Source organism: Chanos chanos, chromosome 6 (genome assembly GCF_902362185.1).
Source record: "Chanos chanos chromosome 6, fChaCha1.1, whole genome shotgun sequence".
NCBI lineage: Eukaryota > Metazoa > Chordata > Actinopteri > Gonorynchiformes > Chanidae > Chanos > Chanos chanos.
Window position 1 is genome coordinate 13,881,157 of NC_044500.1, and position 18,401 is coordinate 13,899,557.

Sequence of the window (18,401 nt, forward strand, 5' to 3'; positions counted from 1 at the left end):
TACTATGTAAATTTGTGTTTATGTTACAATGACACAATGCTGTGATTCTGTGGTGGTTTTAAGGGTCGTTGCAAGGGTAATACAATTAACATTTTCTTACAGTATCATTTATCCTAATAAGCAAAAATGATATTATTTGTAAAATGTATGTAATGTTTCCTCTTATCTATTATTGATCTAATATTAGGTTCCTGTATTGACTCTCCGCAGCTGACGTTGACAACAGCTGACATAAAGCCCAAATGCCATAATTTCCGATGATGTAATACTTTGGCAACACACCACTGTGCATTGGCTATTGTTCATCGAACGGGCAGCTTCCATGCAGTAACGTCCTCGTATTTTTATTGGGTAGTCTCATAAATAATGAAATTAAAAATTGCAGTTGCGTTTTGCATATTATAATCGCTGGGTATTGCATGAACATGTCATCAGAACAAATGCAAATACCCTTTCGTTCGTGATTACACAGATCCTAACAAAATCAGCTTTCACCGATAGAGGGAGACCTTTTTCCATTGAGTGGGGTGCGAGTAATAGTCAACAGGAATTAGACAAATGTGTCCCAACAACAATTTTAAGCTTGTGTGTGTTTTGTAAGATCGCGTTGACAATGGAACATTCAATGAAATGGTATTGATAAAAGCCGTTATTAATCAGTAATTAATATGTTGGGTTTTTTATAATGTTTTGATTACATGGAAAAACACCTTCTCTGCATGCAAGTGAACTTATTTCATGTTTATGTTTCCTAAATATATGTGCAGCTGAATATTTTTGTTTTGCTGGATATCGTCCTTAATGCTATCTGACTTCGTGGACAAATCGGGAAAAAAGCCTGAGTAAGATTTGGAACAGAGGATTTAAATTGGACTCCTCCCACAGGAAGAGTGGGCGGGGTTAGATATACCTAAACAGATGGGATCCAAGCATTGTCTACAGACTGTCAGTGTTGCCACGGTCAAGACGGAGTGGAGATCTTTACGCTTTCGAATGTTTTCTTGGATGACAAGTGAGCCCGTTGCAACAATTGTAAACGTTTAGTGTTTGGCTTCAGCGTTGACCCTCTCTCACTTAAATTTGGTCCTGTCTTGCCTTGTGATCAGCGAGACAAAACTGACTAGGGACAATACGGTTCAATCAGGAAGACGGCAAACCTGTTTGTCGCTAACGGGTGGACCTCCTTCGTGAAGACTGTTGGAAACGAAGATAGAAACGGGCATCAGCCCAGTTAACAACGGCGATAGTTACCTTGCTTAACGACATTGACAAGGACTCAGAGGCGTTTTTGCCACAAACAAAGCAGCAATGCCGGGGTTTGACTATAAGTTCCTAGAGAAACCCAAACGGCGGTTTCAATGTCCTTTATGCAGTAAGGCTATGCGAGAACCCGTTCAAGTTTCTACATGCGGGCACAGATTTTGTGACACCTGCCTACAAGAATTCCTCAGGTAGGAAACCTTCTCATGACACTTAGTATCTTTGTCGTAGTGGAGTGTTAGGTCAACCACTCATGCTCATTTTACCGTTCGTGTAAGTGGACGTAGTGACATATTGTCTCCCAAAGTGACTGAAGAGGAGGTGAACTGTCATATAGATTTACGTCTCGTTTAAAAAGAGTGTTCTGCACATATGCAAACGTTTTGTAAATAAAAATATATAATCAGATACTACGTTATTGCCAAAGAAAGCTGCAAACTGAAACTTTGAGAAGGATGACATGCAGATATGGATATGGATGACATGCATATTTGCTTTTTTTCTGCAACAGTGGGAAAACTTGGATAGTGTGACCCTAGGGACTTTCAGTCATCGTTGCAGACAATGCACAGTCTCTATCAGTAGAGCCCTAACCTACCTTTGCTAAAACAGTGAAGTGATTGTTTATACTTTTTTTTATGCCTAGATTGTGCATCAGTTTATCTCTACAGTCCATACATGTCTAGCCGTAGATAAGAGTTTGTGACTCACATGTAGAACAACTCTGTGTGCGTGTTTGTGTGTGTTTGTATCGCAGAGGATACCCTAACTTCTGGCCCTGTCTGTCATTTTGGCTTGAGGCAGTGCACCAGGCCTAAGGGCCGGCAGAAAGGGGGGGGGGGGTGTGACCCTGTCTCACGTGTGGTATTAGCAAGGGATTCCTTTATTGAAATCAGGGCACATATCTGCTGAAAGACTGGCAGACCTTTCACTCAGAACTAATTTGTGTCTCACTCACTAAAGAGACTTCTGGGCATAAGGACATGCATGCTGCCCCCCACATGCCAAAAACAGATCTCCAGTGATGTAGAAAATGTTGGTATGTCTTTTAATTGTGACATTATATTCAGATGAATATACCAGTGCCCTATATGTTACCAGTAGGCTGATAACATATAGGGCATAAAAGAATAGCTCTATTTTTATCTTTATCTTAAGCTGATTAGGATATTTTGTCAACACATGGATAATGCACACTTTCAGCCCATCTGGCTATCAAAATATATTCTTTCCATGGGAACAAAGATACTATTGTGGTTTTGGCGGGGTCTGTTATTGTAGTGCTCAAGCTATATATGCATTTTTTTCTCCATTTTGGTATTTTATTGTGATGACAGACATATACTCATGCTAAATGTGTGCTCAGTTCCTTACATATTCAAAAGTTCTAGGCTTAGCTCTTTCCCATCCGCCTGCAACACATTGTAAACAAGCCCACACTCTGAATTGGAGAGATAAGAGGTCTCGTGACAGGTATGCAGCTTGTTTGACCTCTAGGGAAGTCACATTGCTGATAGAGCTGTTGAAATGTTTTGATTTGGTTGAGACAAACAAGGCATAATTTAACTTACAGTGAATAGGCTAGCTATCAATTGTCAGTCTTTAAGAAGGTAGGGAAAGAAAGAGAGAGGCAGAGATGTTGTAGATTGGTACAGTTTGCAATTTACTCTTAGCAAAGTTACACCCCCCCCCCCTCCCCCCCGAGAAATACTTCATACTGTACCCTCATGCCCTCTTCTTCCAGTCTGACAGTGAAATTTTCTGTAAGAGGCATTGCGAAGCAATGACTTTCTGGAAAGCAATGACTGTTCAACATAAAGAGCATTGCACAATCCTGCAGACGTGTTCTCCCAAATGAAACTGAACAGAGAATGTGAATCATCAATCATGCTGTCCTTGCAATTAACGCTGATAAGCGCATTGTTTCACAAAAGGCAGTTAATGTTACTGTCACCTACTGATGGGTGATTAATTCTAACATCAGTAAAAAGCTGAAGATATGACATGTAGCCTGTAGTCAATAGACATCCTGCTGACATGTCTAAATTCTAAAAAATTATGGTGACTTATTAAAAGTTAACATATATGAACACAGTTTCACTTCATACGTAAAGTCTACGTACCCAAACATTTAATTTTCTGGTTAAATGATTTGTAATGATCCACTGACAGAAGAAGTTAAACTCCATTGTAATGCATGCTAATAAAATTTGAGGTTAACAGATGTGCGACTTGCCAGTCATGCTGATCAGTTTCTGTAATTGAGTTTCATCATCGACGTTAGTTGCGCGCCCAGCTTTAGTTATGTTTGTTTCTTGGTCAAAGCTGTGTTCTGGGTTTTGTTTATTTGTCAAATCTGCATTCTTCACATTTTCAGCGAATAGAAGGACGTAGGGTTTGGTCAAAAGGCTGTAAACAAATTTCCAGATGTGCGCTTCAAGTGAATCCTGGTGCAATGCCTGTATCGTGACTTTATTTTTGGGAATCACAATAACAGTTGGTGTGCACAGACCTGTATAGGGTGACTCCACCCATTTCCACTGTAGGCAATCTATGATCAGTTCGGGCTTGCTAACCTGTTATTGCATTGGGGAGATCTTGTTAAATACTTAAAGGAAACCTCTCTTGTCAAGCTCTTACTGAACACCCCCCCCCCAAAAAAAATGTCTGCACTTTGAGTCACCAACCACAGCAGATACTGTTTTTTTTAGCCGTTTTCAAGAGGGATCGTGTTCGGTTTGTGCTTTCTAATTCGTCTTCTCGTGCATCTGACTCAAAAGTAAGTAGGCTAACTTCTGTATTCATTAGGTGAAACCTCACACGGTATAAAAAGGTTTGAGCCGGTCTGCCATGAGTTAAGTTAGTGTTGTCAATGGGCTGTGTCTCCAGCAAGGAAGGAATGTGTAAATAAAACAGCAGCCTCAAGAGGCTCACTTAGAGCCAAGGCTGAGCCCTAAAGGACTTATCACCGCTGCCATCGCCCGGGAGTCACGTGCCCAAGCCATGGGAGCCGGCTGGGAAAACCTGCAGAGGGGGCCAATTACTTCCATCGCCTCATTTACGAAAAAAAAAGAATTCTCCGAAATATCAAAGAATCGTTTTTTTTTTTCTTTACACGACGCCTCATCCTATATATGATTGCACGTGATGTGAATCATCTTTGGTTGGGGCTACGTGACGGAGATGCGGCAGTTTGTTTGTTCTGAAATCGCAGCAAACAGCATCTGGAGTTAAATGAATTAAAACCCACCATTGTCTTGATTTTTTTTTTTTTTTTTCTTCTGTGTGAGAGTTTAGGATTGCAGTCATCATCCGACAAAAGAAATCCGTTCTTAGCGATTATTCTCCAGCAGTCATCAGATCTCAGGTGTTCTGAGACTAAAAGCCGTGAGTTTGATCTAAGTTGCTGTAACGGTTTTTATCTCGGTTGAGCATAATACACAGCAGCTCCTCTCATTTCTTGAGTTTTACAATCTCCTCTTTGTGTTATCTGAAGTCCCCACACTTGCTCATCCTTTCCCCACTCTTTCTCCATGCCTCCCCTCTTCCTGTCTGAAGGTTATGATTCATAGCATGTGCACACTGAATTTATCATCACAGAATGACAAATTTAAAATGTTAAAATAGAGCAACTGATTCCAGGCAAAGAGAGCAAGAAAATTTGGTCTTCACCTACTTTGGGGCATCTGTGCAATCCGCATCTCTCTCTTCATTAAAGTCCAATGAATTGACCTCTGTCCATTCAGAAAAAAACATTCATGGGTGAGTGCAGAATGGAGCCCCTTTGGCCGTTCAGACAGAGAGAGTAGCTCTTTAAGGAGAAATGGTTTGGGAAGGGAAGCATTGGTGCCAGGCGTCGTTTGGCAGTTGGGTTACTGGGGGGGCCTGTGTGTTCCTCTAGTCTCGTGCCATTGTGGCTGATGAATGGCTGACTGGGCATGCTCACTCAAGTCAGCTGCCTACACAAAGCCGCTGACACATACCCTCACAGGTGGCCAAAAGAGGCTGATGCTGGAAAGGAACTGAAATGAGAAAGAAGATTGTGATGTCACAGAGGAGGCAAATGGAACCCCTACGAGGGAGCCAAGATTGTTCAGCTTCACTTCTGTCAATGGAAGCTTTGAATTTGCAGTGAAACGGTCATGTCGTTGAGAATCTCATAGTGTATTCTGTAGTTATTATGCTCATGCTAAAGGAAATAGGAACTGGCATGCAAGAGTCTTCTCTCTCTATTCCCACCCACAGCTGACTGCAGGGCAGATCGCTGTTCTGAGCAGAGCTTGGCCGAGTCAGTGCTCTGAACGTGGCTGCAGAAACTGAACGTGACCGCAAACTCTGTGGGGATGAGCTGAACTCTCAGAGAAATGCATTCCCCTCTCTAGCCAGCTGTGGAGAAAAGTTCAACAACATTGATGCAGCAATCCATAAAGAGAGAGAGAGGTTGATTCAGGGAGACAATCAATAGAATGCACAGAGATTAACCCCCCTGTGTGCAAAGCTTTTGATGGCAGGCCAACACATGAGACTGCCCATGGTGCTTTGTTTTCCTAATCCATAAATATGTTTCCACAGCTAAATACACTCTGTGTTGACTTGAAAGTGCAGCTGAAATGCTCATTAGTTTAGGCAGATGAACCCAAATCAATTCGGTTTCGATATGGTAAATTACACATCACATGTTGTAGATCGCCAGTTTCCCAAGCGCTCCAGTGAACATATGGACTTACAGACTCTCCTTGCTTGAACGTGCACTGATCTTTCAAGTTAAACACAGCTGTTAATCCTCTTGGCGACCAGAGTCATGAACAGAGATTCGAAGCACAGAGAATCCATTTTGTCAGCTTAACGTTTTTTTTTTGTTTTTTTTTGTTATTCATAGGTCTCAAAATGTTCTGAAGGAATTTTTAAGATTAGTTTATTGAAGTTGTGTCTGCATTTCTTTTCTCATGAGACCCCCTGTTTTGGTGTAAATGGTTTGAGGTAGATTGTTGAGGGATGATGTCATAGTGAGGGGACTATGGAGAGCGAGAGAGGAAGCCAGTGAGTGTGAAGCCACAGCTGGGATTTTGACATCATTAAGAGAAAGTTCTCTATCCGGTCCACACAGCTGCAGAGTTCCTACGGAGTTTCTGTCCATATGTTGCACAAGGTTGTTTTTACAAAGGCGTATTTGACTCAAACATTTTACCACATGGACAGTTCTCAAGATTCAAGAGCCATAACAAGTCATTTGAGTTGTAATCAGAATAGTGTTAATTGCTATTATAAGTGGTCCTATTAGAACTCAAAGACAAACCACATGGAATTCATACCATACAAAGAGAACAGGCTCTTCACATTCCTGGCTGGATTTATTCTCCTTTATTCAAATGTCTGGCTTCTCCAAGCACCTTGACAACATTCCACCCTGAGTGACCATTGGTTTTTAATTCCAGTGCTTTGCAGACATTGTCTTATAGAAATGGCAAATGAACAGCGTTTACAAACACAGAAGTGGATGGGGCAGTTTGTGTAGTTTTGGACATGCCCAGACATGCACGGTGCTTAAAGGAGCTTTCATATCTCATTTTCCTATGGGATGTAAATACAAAGAGAAATATTTCAGTTATGCAGAGGAGCACCTTGCCCTGTGCAGGCTGAGCATGCTGGGGCCAAGTTGACTTTAATAAGAAACACTATTAGCAGAGCTCTGTGAACTGGCAAGGACCTATAGACAGACGTAATATTCGCTGCATGTGAACTGTTCGCATCTTATAGGAAGAATATCCCAAAACAACACTCATAATCATAAAATGTCTGTATACAATTATTTAGTTCGTTATTTCACTGCAGTGGCGCAAAAACCTAACTTTTGCTGACTGTTCCATGTCCTCCCACACGCAGACACCTACCTAAACATAGGCGGCAGAAAACTGGAAGTCTCCCATTCATATTGCCTTAACCCCCGTCAGGTTAAGTCTGAACATATCGGTTTAGACGCATGATGATTCGATTTTAAAATGATCGTATTTACAGTGGTAAAGAAGGCATTGGTGGCCGTAGACCGAGACAGCGGTGTGACCGTGTGGCTTCCTGAAGTGTTGCTGATACTCAGGCATGTAAAGAATCTGTGTCTGGGCTCTAAAAGGGGAGCAGCTGGTGAGACTGGGATCGGGGATGGAGGCGTCTCCGGGCTCGGAGGGGCACCTGTCCGAGTGAAAGGATCTCTTATAACACGGAACAGGTGTTGGCAAAGCAGTTAAGCCCGTCAGTAAAAGCGTACACACATCTAGTATAATCGCTCACTATTCTAGAGCCGGGCGATGGTTAAGGTCACTGCTGTTCGGGGTCCTCTCAGTGAAAGAGCCACTGTAAAAAGCTTCCTTCCTGCCTACCCTCCCAACCCCTCCCCTCCGCTACTCCATCCAAATGCATCAGATCCGTCCTATTCATCACAGCGACCTGCTACCAGCTCAGTGACCCTCTCACATCAACCAGTACTGTGTCTTCCCCGTAGCCGCCCCACACCATCACAGCTTTGTTTCAGATTTGTCAGCGCAGCACAATACCCAGAGACCCCCCCTGTCTTCTTTCCCTGTAGGCATAACCATTGAGATCATGATAGAGAGGATAAGAGCAGAAAAGGAATTTCTCGTGTGCAAAGCCAGATTCCTCATTCATCGTTTCCTTTAAGGAAGAGTCAGCGTTTCAACAATGCAGTTCAAAACCCGTTGACAGCTTCAAATTACGTTGGCCTGTGTAAATAGACGTGTTGTTAAGTGAGCAGTAAAATAACTGCAAAGAGAAGTGATAAGTAGTAGCTCATAAATTGCTCCTCATTAACTTTGGCTCTGGACAGAATTTATTTCTAAATTTACTGTTCCTCTTCATAGCCTTCTGCCAGTCTTTGTTTATAGCCTCCAGGTAAGATTTATCTAACATATATATACTAACATAAACAGTTAGTATATGTGAACATGTATATCTTTACAAATACTATACTCTGGGTTCCTTTCAAAATCTCCTTTCAAAAGTTGACTACATCTTTTACTGAATGTATGCAACAGGAGCAATGCAGTCATGCTGCTCTCAGAGACAAAGGAGTCTACTGACGTCAGTGCTACACAGGCTCTCTCTGACTTGAATTAATGCCACCCTGCGCTAATGTAAAGTGGCAGTTTCACATTTAGAAAATGAGAGGATAATGTTTCTCTAATGTTCACACTCCTGTGAGACTCTAACCTGGTGTTAATGTAGACTGACAAAGCAGACAGGAGCTCCATCACAGGCTTTATCAGCTTTGAGTCTGCATAACCGGCAAGCCTGCAGCCAGCTCGTTCCCGTTCACGCTGACACAAAGAGCCTCACCTTCCTCCGTTACCATGGCCACTGAGCCACGGGGCCAGCCAATCGGCGACAGCGCCGTGGAATGAGGCGCACACGCACGGAGATGAATTGAATTGCTGACAAATAAATGATGAGCTTCCCCACTCTGTGATCAATGAAAATGCAGCCGGGGCCAGGAGTCGAATTCGGATTACGTAATCCGCCTCCTCTTTGAAACCTCGGCAAGGTTTGTTGTTTTATGAGCTTTTGATAGTAAGGAGCATTTTAAAAAGCGGGACTTCTCCGAAGCCAAGCAGGAAAAAAAAAGTTTCAAAAAGTGTTGTCTCCTGGAGAAGCACTCTGATGAGTCATGGCAGAATGGGTGCATACGTAGTTAAATTCCCCGCTATCGTCAGGAAGCCGGTGACTCACGCAAAGGATATTACCTTAGGAGAGATAAAGAAAGTGAAATCATTAACTTCTTTCTGTGCATAAAACACTTAAAACTTATGAAAGGAATATTCTTAACTTGAAAGAGGAGAGTGTTTAATTCATCATCATACTTACATTTCTGGAGTACCAGAGTATTTTCTCCCTTCCCTCATCATTATGAATTATTTTTGACTTGTAATTACCTGAGTAAATGCTGAGTCAGCTACACGAGAAGCAGAAACAGGGTGTGGTTGGTTTCCACCACTGGTCAGCTGGAGCTAAATTGAGCCTCCCACACAGATTATAGATGAATGTCATTTCCCCTCACCTGGTACTGTATAGTTTCTCTCACATAGAAACATAAAAGAGTCTACTGTAAGTTTACAATGTGACCAGAGGTCTTCACGCACTGTTATGAGATTTATAGAGTCGATTTAGATTTCATTTAATCCACCTTCAGTGAGTTTCAGGACCGGTGGGATGACGGAAGAGCATTTCCGGATAGATGCATTTAGAACTGGAGAAAAGAGAAACCACAGTGAGCTACTGACAGCGAGCGATAGGTCTCTAAGTGGCACAACAGGCTACAGTTCTGAATTCAAAACAGTTTGTTACCAAAAGAAGTATGTGTTTATCTTAGATTGATATCAATTCCTAAGAAAAGCAGAGAAGTTGTATTTACAGACAGATTACTTTTATGCTGTACGTTATAGCATTCAAACTTGACTACGAGCTCTGAGGAGGTCATAGTACAGCAGGTGTATGTTAATGAAAAATGACACTGACTGTAGTAAGTTATTGGTTGCAGGGATTATCCGTCCACCCCACCTGCTGTCCTGGGACAGGATCAGGAAGAGAGATGGGATAGATTCTGCAAACTAATCCGCCTTTAGTCATCAGCACCCAGGATTAGCTCAATGCTAATGTGTGCCTTTGATGGTATGATTCTGCAGAATGAACACTGTTGTTCTTATCAGGTCTTGTCTCTCTAGTCTCTCTTGTGTCGCCATTTGGACACTGCCAAAGCTTAGCATGGATGAATAAATTCTGAGATTAAATCACTTCAGATTTTGACACACACTCTTCTAACTGCGAGTTACGAGTCGCTAGTCCTCCATGGAAGAACGTTTTTTTTTTTTCCAAGTTGCGTGTGTGCTTCAGTGAACCCAAAATAATGGAGTCAAATAGGAGTAGGATGAATGCTCCAAATAGAGAAGCGCTCATCAGTAACCACAACCAAAGAACTAGATCCCAAGACCTTTTCAACTGGACCCTCAAGGAACAGAATAGCACTTTAAAAATTTATGATAAATATTAAAAAAAAAAATACAGCTGGAACCCTTTTTGGAAGCTTCTGACATGCTCTTAAGCTTTGTCTACGATAACAATTTGGAGACAAATGAGCAGGAATCAGTGGAGTTTAAGCCTTGGTTTATGACCAGCAGGATTCGACAGCCCATACTTTCTGATGTGAACAGCTCATTGAAATAGATTACATATTAATGATTCCTCACAGCTGCGCTATGTGCCTTCAGAGCTTATCAGCCAGATTCATAACTGTATTAAACAGATGACCTATTTGAATGTCTCCTCCACAAACCTACCATGGAGTCAAACTGCTTCACAATGACATCGGATTGTGCAGAAATGGGTAATCCTACAGTTCTTTCCTCTTCAAGCTTCACCCTAATTAGAGCCGTAATGACAGCCCTGAAATGACATCCTATTCAAATTTCTAAGAGGCTTTATCTCAAGATAAGCTTTGTCTCCGTGCTTAAGTTGGAGGCTCTCCCATTTTAAAACTTTTTTTTTTAAGACCTGAAAAGCATTAAAATAGGAGAGTGTAAAGTCAAATCGTGCACTGAAAAGTCGTGCCGATGAGTCACCCTGCCATAGGACATATTTGTCACAGTCCGTCTGTTTGCCCACAGTCTGCCCCTGTTTCTCTACACATACGTCCTACACCATAATGAAACTTCATGTGATGCCAAGACAACAAGGAAAATATCGTTGGCTCTTTGCCAAAAAACGTGTACATTTTAATTGCGAATAATGACAGTAAGGGTAAGGGTTTTCAGGATCTGTATTTTGACACCTAAGAAAGTTCTTGAATCTCTGTGCACCTTGAATGTTACATTATACAAGTAACTGTGCTTCCCTGCATCTCAAAATGACCAGAGACGATGGCTTAAGAGGCCATTACTCATCCTCAAGAGATAGAACCTCAATCTTCTGCTCTCTCAAACCGAGGGATTATCAAAAACAGAGCCATCCCGAAGATCATCAGGGTATCCTGCTTATGAATACCTGGGATTAACACCGCATTTGTGAAACTGCATTAATATCCGCGGTTATTTTTAGCGATCGAATCCTCTCTCTCTCTCTCTCTCTCTCTCTCTCATAATTTCTGTTTGCAGTCTCGGAATTGAGATTTAGGAAGATTCCTCTAAAGGAGTGATTTTTAGAGGAGACCACCAGGCAGTCTTTTTAATGGTGCTGTGCATGAAGGTGTCCCTTCTCATAATCAGCACCAGAGCTTTCTCAGATCCCCTCCGCCTCGCGTCGACATTCTTCAGGATTACTGTGGCGGCACAGCAGCCCCTCTGAGCTTTGCCTTCCGACATCAGCCCTTTTGCCGACATCTGCCCTCTTCACAGAACGCTAAAATTAGACCTGCCATCTGTAATTAAGGCAGCATAATGAGTCTGTCAGAACAAGTTTACATGTGATTTACCCCATTTCGTGTAGTTTCTCCGCATTCGATAGTGGTTTTTACGTGCTGTGCATGCGATTTTTTTTGTGTGTATGTGAGAGAACTAGAGAACAAGTGACGGGACTACATCTACAAGAGAACTACAGTGTCAAAACCAAGGCTGTGGAGTTTCACGCCTTTAACGGTCTAACAGGAGCTTTTAGCACCTCTCCAGAGAGTAACATCTACCTCTCACATGCGTGCAATCTCCAACATAAAGGTTCTCATTGGTCATCAAGCATAGTCACCACCCACATCCAAATATTCTGTTCTAGAGCTTCTGTCCCCCTCTCTCTTTCATGTCATCATGAAAGCGTTCATCAAAGACTCCAACGTTTTATCTTTGATTCAGTCCAGAAGCTCGAACACGGGTGCTGCCGCAGATTATGGTAGAGGTATGTGTTGGGTATGGATCTCATGGACTGCACTGGTTGGTGTAGTTCATCAGTTCATCTTGAAGGCTGAGGCAGTGGCTGCAGTCATGCGTTCAAAGCACCATCTCCATCAGGATTAATGGGGCTGCAGCTCTCGGCTCACGGTGAGCCACTGCAGATCAGCGAGAGTTAATGAAACGGAATTGATTTTTTCCTTTGCCTCCTACATGCATCAAATAATCCACCAATGAAAATTAAAAAAAAAAAAAACATTTCATGGAATTTGCTGATGTAATGCATGCCATTTATTTAGTGTGGTTTCCATGATATATGTGTACCTACTTTTAGTACTTGACTGTAAAAATAACTCAAATGGAACACCAAAAAATGAACAAGCATCCCAACATTCAGTCTTGTGGCTAGGACTCTCCTTGACATCTGGATCCCTTTAAAACCTAACTAAGCCCCTCCTGAGTAAATCACTCCATGAACTTCAGTATTTATCACTAGTGTAGGTTAGAAAGTTGAAGGCAACACCCCAAGATCTAGATTATAACAATATCAACATTGGCAGTGTTTTACACTAGTTGCCCATTACGCAAGTCCCCAGTCAGCGTCTAAAGAAAACTCATCCCTGCCTTTCGACAAAACGGAATTAGTGCAAATCTCAGCTCCCCTTTCTTGGAGCTGTCCAATTTTCAGACATCAAGTATATGTTGAAGGCACTATATATTGATGAATGGTCTGTGAGAAAAGCATTACAAGGACGGTTCTGCCCCCCCCCCCCACCCCCCACCCCCTTCTCTACACCCTTCAGGGCCAGTGTGAAGTTGGTTGCTGAACTACAGCCCCATGTTTTGTATATGGTGCCTGGGAAGATGCTATTGGTATTGAGGTTAGGAAACAAACAGCTTTCAGAGAAAAAAAATATTTGAAATGTACCTGCCATGTTTCGAGAATATAGTCAAATCATAGGTTTCTCAAGTGGTAAGATTGGCGGATGCATCTAAGAAATCTGAAGTCTTTTCCACTTTAGCAGCAGGAAACTTGTACATGAAGTTTTCTACATCTCTAACTGTCTCTTTTAGTCTGTTACTGTTCATGTTTAAACATTGACGTCAAAGAGCTTATTTTTGACTTGTGATGTCTCATTGCTCTTTTTGTTCCATGTTATTTTCTGTCTGTGATGTGCTATAAACAGAGAGAACCATGCTAGCTCAGTTCCATATTGTGAAGTCGTATTCTATTGTTAATGATGTCTTCCTCGATGCAGAATATTTGTTAATATGTTTTAATTCATTGCAACCAAAAAGAACAGCCTGCACTGTTCAAGTTAAGAAAAAAAATCTGACATTTAAAAAAATTAGTTGATATTTTTGCTAACCTTTGAATGTGGAAAGACTGTGAATTAGTTCACAGATGGCTTGTGCTCACAAATGTCAGCACACTCGTTGCTTGGAGAACTGTGGAGGGAAAACTTAGTGGCTTTGGATAAGCATGAACCTGTACAACCTATGCTGCTATCTGAATTTTGAATTTCAGGAGTGCAGTTATCCATTTTCAGAGCATATTAGCCTCTACGGTCAATCTGAATGTACATAGTAATAGGATCTCTGTGTTCAAGCATATGAAACAGTGTCTTTCACTGTGTGACACATGTTGATCATGTGGTGAAATTACTACCACACTATCTTGAAAAAAAAAACAGTTTGAAGGATGTGTATCCACAGATGAACATGACAGACTTTTTTTTTTTAATTTCCCTTGGTTTTCTGCTCTGTGTGAATCCTTTCATCAAGGCAAGAAATGTTTGCTTAGCTCAACTAAACACAAAATTCAACAAATACACAGGGAAATGCGACCATGCAACCACATGCTTGTCAGCCTCTGTCGGGGTTTTCATTAGTCTTGCTACATCATTTCAACTTGTTTTGCTAGGTTTAAGAAATAGACCTAAACACTTGGTTTTTTTCCAAATGCTATTGTAGAACAGAAAATTTACCCATGTTCACAACTCCTAATCTCTCAGCTACACACAGAGCTGGGTGACTAAAACCCACAACCCATAACTTGTAACTACTGCGGGACTCAAGGATTCTCTGGATTTACGATTTATCGGCTGAATTGGATGTCTCACACAGAGGCCAAAGAGTCAGGTGCTGACATAAGCCTTCCATGAAATTGAGGAGTAAATTCAGGCCTCCTCAGTCATACTTTGTTGACTAGCGATTATTGAAGAAATCAGCACTATAGGATTCAATCAGTCAGTGTTTGAGTGATGTCATGGGCCTGGTTGTGTGTGTGGGGGGCCCATAATCTGATCTGACCTCTGTTATAAATGAAAACCAAGTCACCTGTGTTAGCAAGGTAATTGTCCTCAGTGTGGATCAGTTTCCACAGGGGCAGACATGAAGTAAGATCATCTTTCCCTCTTACAGGGCTTCCCCCTAGAGCGTGAAGCCATAGAGTATTCCTTCTTTTAAAAATTTCTGAGTTCCAACAGTGCATTATACAGCCTTGATCGCGCTCTGTATATTTCTTGTGAGACCCCTGGATTTTTTGCCCTTGCCTTGAATTGAGGAAACCATTTGTTTATCTGGCATTGATAATACCAAGTATTTTGCATTCTTTCTATATGTTTATGTGCATTACAGAACATACCTAAGGTGTGCCAAATTCAAGAAGAAGGTCCATATTGAGTTTTGGGTTGCTCTTGGGTAGCTGTAATAAATTTAGGTTTACACCCACACACACAGTTGTATGTTTAGATTGGAATGATTAAATGAATCCCTGTTAAGCTGAATCAAAGTTCCTGTTTTCCCCTAACATTGCAGGAGTGGTGGAATGGAAAGGTCTGTGGTAACTCAAAGTGAGGCAGCATGAGTCCAATAGCTTGAGTGGAGCCTGTATTAAGGTTTTGTTTGGGTGTAAAAGTTAATCCAATTCTTAACTTGAAAAGAGGTTTGACAACGAGATGAGCACTAAACCATCTGGCAAGCTCTCAAAAAAGGTTAAAACAGACAGCTATGCATGCCAGTCTGTCTTTGTGTACATAACAACAGACAGGATTTTCTGGAAAGCAGTACCTTCCAGGAGTGTATTCCTGTGACGTTATAGTCGCCCTTTTGTCCTTCAGTAACTTCAAATCTGTCTCTCTTGACCTCATGTGGTTACCTCAATACATCACTGTCTAAGACCATAAGAGTATACAAACAGTCCAAATCTCTTAGGCTGACTCCTGAATCAGACCTCTTTTGTTAGAGGTTGCACTGCGGGGGATTGGCCACTTTTCCACTGGCCTGCCAGAAGCCGTATGGAAAGTGTGAGTGCAGTGTTGTGATGGCTGTCCTCATCTGTAACAATGTGGAAATGGATGGTTTCTTAATCTCTGCTCGGGGGCCAGCAGAGCATTTGTGTGTGTGTGTGTGTGTGTGTGTGGGGGGGGGGGGGGGGGGGGGGGGGTGTCCAATTAGGGAGCAGGGATGGGTTTCAGGGGAACATGCTCGATGACGTGGACTCGCACCACTCGTGAGACGGAACTGACTTTAATTGACACTCTGGATGTAGTTGTTGCCTGATGTTTGACCTGAATGTCTGGATAATCAAGTGCAGATCAGATGGTTGCTGCTTTTGACGCTCCGTGAAAAAAAGGGGTGGGGTACGAGGGGGTCGACATTAACATGTCATTAGCCTGCAGGCATTCTCGTCTCTCCTGCTGTTAGCGCACATGGGTCCCGGCTCTCACGTCGGTCATCTCTGCAGCGAAGCAGCTGTCGAGCCTGCTAGCATAGTAGGAGAGACAGAATAGGGGACCTCTGAATTTTTAATGTGGCGGTTGTATGTAACATGCTGTGCCGAGTTACTTAGCTTAGCTATTGCACTTAACACGTCATTATGCAGGATGAGTTTAGGTTTTTTTTTTTTTTTTTGTCATGTTATTATTTTTCACAAGACTGTTGTTTGACGTCCTCAGTAACAATAGTCGTTTCTGTTGAAGAAAATCAATGCAAGCACATTTTTGCATGACTTGTTCTTTAAAAACAAAACAGGGTTTTTTTAAAAACCTTTTGTAATTCAAGCAAAGTGCCTTTTTGAGAGGTGTAGAGTGTGTGTGTGTGTGTGTGTGTGTGTGTGTGTAAGTGTAAGTGTGCGTATACTTCTGAGGTGTCCCTCTGTGCGGTCGTCTCTCCAGAATAAGGACTTCTTTAAGTAGGCCTACAAAGGAGACCTCTGTTGGAGGAGGCTACTGTAGCTGTTGTTTGTCTTTGGCAGCCCCACTCTTAATGTTAATACACCATTATGAAAAACACAGTAAGTTCCATGAATGAGGTGGTGCGTGAGAGTCAGGCAGCGTTAGTCCCCGTCAGGCTGAGCTGACGGATGTGTGGCTGCAGGCCTTCCTCTCCTTCGCTCTGGAAACAATTGCCCTGACAGGTCCTGACCAGCAGCAGCCTCCTGCTCATTTGTGTCTCTGGCCTCTCATTTTACCGTTTGCCATCTAGTGTTCCCCTCTGTCTGTGCCTCTGTCTGCCTGAGTAAGACACCCAGAGCAAATAAAAACCTGTCTCTCAAAAGATGATTTCTCTCTGCTTCATAATTTATATATGTTTACAGTAAACGTCATTGCTCGATGCTGCATGTGTAATTTTTTTTTTTTCTTTTTTCTGCTGAGTGGCTTTCTGGTGGGTGATTGATTGAGCCTTTCTTTTACGGTCTATTGAGATTACTAATTGCTTGCCCACTGCCCTGCTGACACAGTGACCCTAATTGAGTGGAGTTAGTGCTCTCTGGCCCTGATTTAAAAGCATTCGCCGGTCAAACCATGTGTATGGCACCGTGATTCTCTGCATCTGCGTCTAGCTGGGGAGGCCTGCGGACTAGGGGTTGACCCCTCTGCTGCAGACTCACGTCAGGTCTGTCACATGCCCCTGTGTCCGTGTCAGCTGCTGTCACATGGTGCAGGTTCCTCCGGACCAGAAGGCTGGGAGAATCAGAGGAAGCATTGTAGGACTGTTAGCAGTAACTGTAGGGAGGGAGCATTCCATGAAGTCCATTATGAGTTCCTTTTTGTTAACCACCATCATACAGTCTTAAGAGCCATGATACTTGTGACTCCAGTTTAAGGCGTGTTATTTTGCAAAGGTATTTGCTCTTCACAATAATTGTCATGGTGGTAGTTTTTAGGATGTATGGGGTTGATGCTTATCACTTCTGTGTTTTTTTTTGTTTTTGTTTTTTTAGATTTAATAGATCTTTATCTGTACTGTAAACTCCCTGTTGCCTCCTTTTCTAGGCTGATTTCTGACCCTGTGTGTCAGCTGTGAGCTGGCCAGGCTTAACTTCGTAGATGCATCCCTGGGGAGCGGTCTCACAGATGGCCTTATAGTTAGATGCTCTTTATGCGAATGTGTTACAGTACAACTGGGCCCCCCCGGCCCCACCCCAACCCCCAACTAAACCATCCCCCCCACCGACGCTGACTGTAATCGCCTCCATTATTTACCACTGTGAATATTTCATGGTGAAATCAGTGCTCTGGATGGGCTATATAGCTTGAGGGCCACTCTAATGGAGAGCGCCACCAGTCTCCATTGTTATCCTTAAATCACGCCGCTTGTCTTTTTTTTTTTTTCCTTCCCGTTTCATCTCCATTCTCGGCCCACCTCTTTCACGGAAGAGAGGGAATAACAAAGGAGCCATATCCTCGACCAGCCAGCCTCGCTTGTCAAACAGGCAAATAAGCAATCAATATTTCCACAGCAAGGTTACCGAGTACAAAGAGCCAACTCGCTTAGCGGATCTCCAGGCAAAGCAGCCTGCGATGGGCCTTTGTCTGAGTATCTCCCAACTGTGTTAGCACTGCTTTCCTGCAGTAATAAAACTGAGAATTTTGCGAAAAAGATCTTGAGACAAGAGGGAAAATGGAAAGGACAAGTACATTAAAGTTAATGGTTCAGAAAGAGGCCATCATTATTGGATTATGGTGGAGTCTCAGTGTGGTTTGAGCAGCAGCTTAGGTGGTGGTGTGTGTCCGTAATTTGATTAGTCAGGTTTCTTTTCTTTTCTTTTCTTTTTTTTTTAGCAAAACTTTACTTTATAGTTTTCATTTTACAAATCCATGTTTTAATAATACATTCGGTATGAATTTTTTTTTTAAAAGTCAAACTCAAAAGGCCCTCTGGACTAATCGAGGTCCTTTTGGTATTGTATCACGATGTTTATAAACTGATTTGTTCATTCATATTTGCCTGAGACCTCGAGTCTCTGAGTAATTAAAT

General features: G+C 42.3%; 1 protein-coding gene across 1 annotated transcript in view; it reads left to right on the forward strand.

Moving 5' to 3' along the window:
* The first annotated feature begins 1,308 nt into the window (after positions 1-1,308).
* Positions 1,309-18,401, forward strand: part of traf4a (tnf receptor-associated factor 4a) — a 24,673-nt gene continuing 7,580 nt past the window's right edge. The window contains exon 1 of the mRNA XM_030778556.1: positions 1,309-1,451. Coding sequence (XP_030634416.1) covers positions 1,309-1,451 — 143 coding nt within the window. The remainder of the gene's footprint in view (positions 1,452-18,401) is intronic.